Here is a 7,058-nt window from a genome sequence, read left to right as displayed (position 1 = left end):
GCAGAGAATTGTGTAGTAGCATACAAAATAAACTTGGTAGCAGTAGGTTGTGATTTACCACAGATACCAGCTACACTTAATTAAAACCTTATTGCATTTTTATAGTTGATGTGAAATAGAACATGTTTAGTTTATGTATTCTGATCCATTTGGACACAGCCTCACCCACGGAGCCTCATTACCACAAACAACACAGTAAAACATGTTCTCCACACAGTCTCATGCTATCCAAGCTTGTGTGTGCCTGCAGTCTACTTCTTAGTTTTAAGAAGTATCGGAATTCTTATGCTCATTGTAGTAATATTCATGGTATCCTAAATTTTAAAATAACCTAAATGCTCATTCATTGAGGACATGCTGGGTACTTGGGGGGACATTTTGCAAATGAAATGAAGACAATAGCAATGGTTAAAAGACTTTACACTTCTAAAGACTGTCACCCCAAAGAGACCAGAATATAGTAGTGAATACCCAAGCCTGCACTTGCTTGACAACTCTACATTCAGTGAGCTGTGTAGAAGTTTTCCTCAGCAATGTGGCCTTTCTCCCATTTTCAGAGACCAACCTTCTGGCCCAGCATCAGCCTGGGTTGTTGGAATCTCCTTGGGATCTCCTTGACAACATCTCAACCAAATGTAAGCCACCACTGAAACCCTGATTTTCTACAAAGGATGGCCAGTTTAGAGTCTGCATTTTCCATTACTAGGAGTTCTCACTAAGGTCATCTTCATAGACTCTAGGAAGTCACCAGTGCTATAGGTATCTAGCTCAACTCCCCAGTACTCCCCTACTTTCAGCTGTTCCTCCCTGCACCGAACTTTCTTCACCTCTCAACTGATCCCTCCTACTTCTGTGCCCATTCACCCCCAGTCCACCCTCAGAATCTTTTCTATTTCTCCTTTTCAGAGAGATACACATTTCCCTCTATAGCTCTCCTCTTTCCCTGTCTTCTCTGGGTCTGTGGACTGTAGCTGACTTATCATTAACCTAATAGCTACTATCAATTTATAAGTGAATGTATGCCATATTCATACTTCTGGGTTTTAGTTAACCCACTTAATCCTGATTTTTTTTTCTAGTTACATCTATTTCTTGTAAATGTCTTAATGTCATTTTTTAAACAGCTGAGTAGTACTCCGTTGTGTAAACGTACCACATTTTCTTTACCCATTCTTCATTTGAGAGAAATCTAGCTCATTTCCAGTTTCTGTCCAGTGTGGTTAAAGCCACTATGAACATCTTGAGCAGGTGTCCTTCTGGTAGAATGGAGCATTTTTTGGGAATAATGCCCAAGCTGAGTCTTGAAGGAATTTCCAGTTTTCTGAGGAAACACAATATTGATTTCCATAGTGTCTGTATTAGTTTGCCCTCCCACAAACAATGTAAGAGTGGTCCCCTTGCTCCACATCCTAGCCGGCATGAGCTGTCACTTTTATTATTGTCATTAGCTATTCTGACATGTATTTTTAAAAAAACCTCAAAGTAGTTCCATTTGCATTTCTGTGATAGCTAGTAATGTTCAACATTTCCTTTTTGTTTGTTTGTTTGTTTTTGTTTTCTCGAGACAGAGTTTCTCTGTGTAGCCCTGGCTGTCCTGGAACTCACTCTGTAGACCAGACTGGCCTCGAACCCAGAAATCCACCTGCCTCTGCCTCCCAAGTGCTAGGATTAAAGGCGTACGCCTCCACCGCCCAGCCGTTATTCAACATTTTTAAGTGTTTCTAGGCCATGTGAGCTTCCTCTTTTGGGAATTCTGCTTAGCTCTGTACCCCAGTTTTAAATAGAATTGTTTGTTCTTTGACCATCAAGTTTCTTGAGTTCGTTATACATTTTGTATAGTAGGTCTCTGTCTGTGTAATATACACAGTTGGTAAACATCTTTTCCCATTCCTTAGGCTGCCTTGTCTCTTTGTCCAGTTCACTGTGCTTTTTGCCTTAGAGAAGCTTTTCAGATTCATGAGGTCCCATATATTAATTGTTGGTCTTAGATAGAGCCTGAGCCATTGGTATTCTGTTCAGAAGGTTGTCTCCTGTGCCAGCGCCTTCAGCGCTTTTCTTCACATTCTCTTCTAACAGTTTCAGTATGTCTGGTTTATTTTGGGGTCTTCCATCCCACTTGGTCTTGAGTTTATTTCAGGGTGATGAATATGAATTTATTTGCATTCTTCTTTATGTAGAGATACAGTATAACCAGCCCCATTCTTTGAAGGTACTGTCTTTGTTCTATTGTGTATTTGTGAATTCTGTAATCAAAAATCGGGTGTCCTGACATGGGTGGGGTTGTGTCTGGGTTTTCCATTTGATTCCATTGATGATCAACATTGTCTGACTTTATGCCAATACCATGCAGTTCTTTTGTTCAGGATTATTTTAGTAATCGTGGGTTTTGTTATTCCATATGAAGTGTTGGAATTCTTCTTTCCAGGTCTGTAAACAATTCTGTTGTAATTTTGATAGGGACTAATTTGGATCTGTAGATTGGTGTTTTGTAGGATGGCTGTTTTTACTGTGTTAATCCAACTGTTCCATGAGCGTGAGAGATTTTTTTTTTTTTTTACACTTCCTGATACATTCTTCAATTTCATTTTTCAAAGACTTGAAGTTTTTATCATACAAGTCTTTCTTTCTCTCTTTTTGAGGGGGGTGTACTATAGTATATTTGATATTATTTAAGGCTATTGTGAAGGCTGTTGTTTGCCTGATTTCTTTCTCACTCTCTTTGTCATGTTTATATAGGCAAGCTACTGTTGTTGTTGTTGTTGTTTTTTTAATGTTAATCTTTGATCCAGCCACTTTCCTAAAAGTGCTTATTAGCTGTAGGAATTTGATAGTGAATTTTCAGGGTTACTTATGTATACTACCATATCATCTGCCAGTTAGGATACTTGCGTTTTTCCTTTCCAAAGTATATGCCCTTGATCTCTTCCAGTTGCCTTATTGCTCTAGCTAGAACTTCAAGCACTGTATTCAATAGATAGGGTGAGATTAGACGACTTTGTCTTGTTCCCGAGTTTAGTGTAACTGTTTTGAGTTTTTCTCCATTTAATTTGATGTTGGCTGTAAATGTATTCAGAAGTTTAGGTATGTCCCTTATAGCTCTAATTTCTCCAAGACTTTTATCATGTATTGGTGCTGGATTTTGTGAAAGGCCTGTTTGAAATCTAATGAGATGATATTGTGATTGGTGTTTGTTGTTGTTTTTCTTGGTGTGTGAGTGTGTATGTGTGAGTTTATTTATATTGTGGATTATATTTACTCATTTTCGTATGTTGAACCATCTCTGCATCTTTGGGATGAGACCTACTCTAACAATGTAGGTGATCTTTTTGATCTGTTCTTTGATTCAGTTTACAAGTATTTTATTGAGTATTTTTGCTTCTATTTTCATGTGGGGAATTTGTCTTTATCCTTTTTTGTTCAATCTTCTTTTTTTAAAAGATTTATTTATTTTATGTATATGAGTACATGTACAGCTGGTTGTGAGCCTTCATATGGTTGTTGGGAATTGAATTTTTAGGACCTCTGCTTGCTCCGGTTGCTCTGGTCGCCCCACTTGCTCAGGTCAACTCTACTTGCTCAGTCCCTGCTTGCTCAGGCCTAAAGATTTATTCATTAAGTACACTGTAGCTATCTTCAGACGCATCAGGTGGTTGTGAGCCACCATGTGGTTGCTGGGATTTGAACTCAGGACCTTCGGAAGAGCAGTCAGTGTTCTTAACCACTGAGTCATCTCTCCAACCCCCTTCACTTTTTTTTTTTTTTTTTTTAAACAGTCAGTTGTAGAATTTCCCTGTTCAGTCTTTATCTGGAGGACCTTGTCTGTTGGTGAAGTGATATTGAATTCTCCCATTATCAGGGCAGATGGGGACGATCTGTACAGACGGTATGGGCAGGGGGAGAGGAGGCTGCTCACTAGGGGCAACCCTGCTGTTTGGTCTCAGGTCCGAGAGTGTGGGGAAGGTCTGGAGGCATCCTACCTGGTCCCACACTGAACTTNTTTTTTTTTTTTTTTTTGGTTTTTCGAGACAGGGTTTNTCTGTATAGCTCTGGCTGTCCTGGAACTCACTTTGTAGACCAGGCTGGCCTCGAACTCAGAAATCCGCCTGCCTCTGCCTCCCAAGTGCTGGGATTAAAGGCGTGCGCCACCACGCCCGGCTACTGAACTTCTTAATAATGATCTCAGGGATCTTTTATTTACTTCTTTCTTTCTTTAGGTTTTTGTTGTTAAACTGTTTAGGAATTTTCATTTATTGAATAAAAAGTATATATTCTGGGCAAGTCACTCAGAAAATATTCTTGGAGTTCACTTGACTTAAGGTACCAGCACACAACCCACATTGGGAGACCCTTAACCCCTTGCTACCTAAGATCCAGGGGATCTGACACCCTCTTCTCTGGTGCGTCACCTGCACACACATCAAAGACGTTCTCTGTAACACATGTAAACATGCGCATAAAAACAGAAAGAGGCTTGTTTTCGGAAGGGCTTATGACTCATAAAGCAGTTAGTGCACACACACGGTTTCTTTAACAGTCTGCTTTCTTGCATTTGGCTTTTAAAAGTTTGCGTTTCCTCACACTGGTGCAGACTTAAGTTTATTCATCCATCACAGGAAACAATATAGCACCCAAGTGACCCTAAATAGACCATTTTCTTTATCATAAGAGGAGATAACAGTTCAGTCATAACCAACCCCTGTCCACTCTCCCACAATTCCTCATCCCATTCCTCCTCTCCCCTGTATGCCCCCCCCCACACACACACACCAGGCCCTCCCATTCCCTGGGGCCTCAAATCTATGGAGGGTTAGGTGCTTCTCTGACTGAAGCCAGACCAGGCAGTCCTCTGCTGTATATGTGTTAGGGGCCTCAGCCCAGCTTTTGTATGCTGCCTGATTGGTGGCTCAGTGTCGGAGAGATCTCAGGGGTTTGTTGAAACTTCTGGTCTTCCTATGGGGCATGCCTCCTCCACATCTTCTTCCACCCTTCCCCTAATTCAACCACAGCGGTCCCCGACTTCAGTTCATTGGTTGGGTGTAAGGATCTGCATCTGTCTCAGTCAGCTGCTTGTTGGGCCTCTTGGAACACAGCCATGCCAGGCTCCTGTCTGTAAGCACACCATAGCATCAGTAATAATGTGGCCTTGGAGCCTCCCCTTGAGGTGGATCCCACTTTGGTCCAATCACTGGACTTCCTTTCCCTCATTCTCTTCTCCATATTTGTACCTGCGGTTCTTTTAGATAGGAACAATTCTGGGTCAGAGTTTTTGACTTGTGTGATAGCAACCCCACCCCTCCACTTGATGGGGTCTTTCCACAGGAGGCAGACTCTACAAGTTTCCTCTCCCCACTGTTGGGCATTTCCTCTAGGGTCCCTCCCTTTGAGTCCTGAGAGTCTTTCACTTACCAGGTCTATGGTACATTCTAGAGGGTCCCTTCCCTCCCAGTCCCCAGGTTCCATATTTCCATTCATTCTGCTGGCCCTCAGGGCTTTTCTCCCCCCACCCCCACACACCTGATCATGTTCCCCTTTTCCTCTCCCTCTTTCCTCTCCCACCCAGGTCCCTCCCTCCCTCTGCTCTCTGCTTTCTTCTCCCTCCTAAGTGGGATTGAAGCATTCTCACTTGGGCCCTTCTACGTGTTAACCTTCTTGAGTTCTGTGGATTGTATCCTGGGTATTCTGTACTTTTTTTTTTTTTTTTGGCTAATATCCACTTATTAGTGAGTACATAACATGCATGTCCTTTTGGGTCTTAGTTCCCTCACTCAGGATAATATTTTCTAGTTCCATCCATTTGCCTGAAAAAACTCATGATGTCCTCATTCTTTTTTTTTTTTTTTTCATTTTAAACAAGAAGTTTATTTAAACAACAAAACACTTGACTTGAAGGGAAAACTATCTAGGATCATTTTGTTCAGGAGTAATTTATCTGTACTTAAAGACAGATTGCCCTACATGTAACAGTTACATACAAAAAAAGTGTACTGGCTAGTTTTGTGTCAACCTGACACAGCTGAAGTCATCACAGAGAAAGGAGCTTGGCATTTTCTCAATTAGTGATCAAGGAGGAAAGGCCCCTTGTGGGTGGGACCATCTCTGGGCTGGTAGTCTGGGTTCTATAAGAGAGCAGGCTGAACAAGCCAGGGGAAGCAAGCCAGTAAGGAACATCCCTCCATGGCCTCTGCATCAGTTCCTGCTTCCTGACCTGCTTGAGTTCCAGTCTTGACTTCCTTGGTGATGAACAGCAGTATAGAAGTGTAAGCTGAATAAACCCTTTCCTCCCCAACTTGCTTCTTGGTCATGATGTTTGTGCAGGAATAGAAACCCTAAGACAAAAAAGTTATAAAATTGTCCTTTGTTTTACAATGCTAAATGAAAAACATTAAAATTCTCTAATGACAAAGGTATGCAAAGATTTGGTGTTGATGGGTTCTTTTGTTAAAACAATGAGAGCAAAATAACTTACTGGAATATAAAGATAAGAGCTGAATGAGCCGAGGCCAGCGTGGTTTACAAAGTGAGTTCCAGGACAGGCAGGGCTACACAGAGAAACCCTGTCTCAAAAAACAAAACAAAACAAAACAAAACAACAACTGAATGAGCGTGCCACTATGGAGAGGGGGGTGTCTTCACAGACCCAGTACTTTTCCCCAGACCATCTCCATCTGATGTCAACCAGAACAGAACATTGGCCATTTCGTTTAAAAAAGGAAAAGAAAGAGAGAGCACTATGCTTGTGTACATACACCAGTTACTTTATGTACAATAAAGAAATGGGGACAGGGAAATGAAAGAAGAGAGAAAACTGTAGCAGTTGGTATGTGGCGGGACCAACCTGCGGCTTTCTAAGTAAGAATGTATTCTTGGTCTATAACAAAATTCTGGAGTAAAGTAGCAGGCGCTCCCTTTTTAGTAGACACCTCCAGCCAGGCGTGGTGGCGCTGGCCTTTAATCCCAGCACTTGGGAGGCGAGGCAGAGGCAGGAGGATTTCTGAGTTCAAGTCCAGCGTGGTCTACAGAGTGAGTTCCAGGACAGCCAGGGCTGTCTCGGAAAAAAA

General features: G+C 41.8%; 1 protein-coding gene across 1 annotated transcript in view; it reads left to right on the top strand.

Annotated features, from left to right (window-relative positions):
• The first annotated feature begins 1,231 nt into the window (after positions 1-1,231).
• Positions 1,232-7,058, top strand: part of LOC110293455 (zinc finger protein 431-like) — an 11,935-nt gene continuing 6,108 nt past the window's right edge. The window contains exon 1 of the mRNA XM_029476455.1: positions 1,232-1,248. Coding sequence (XP_029332315.1) covers positions 1,232-1,248 — 17 coding nt within the window. The remainder of the gene's footprint in view (positions 1,249-7,058) is intronic.

The sequence above is a fragment of the Mus caroli genome, chromosome 4, assembly GCF_900094665.2.
Source record: "Mus caroli chromosome 4, CAROLI_EIJ_v1.1, whole genome shotgun sequence".
NCBI lineage: Eukaryota > Metazoa > Chordata > Mammalia > Rodentia > Muridae > Mus > Mus caroli.
This window is presented reverse-complemented; position numbering and strand designations above follow the sequence as displayed.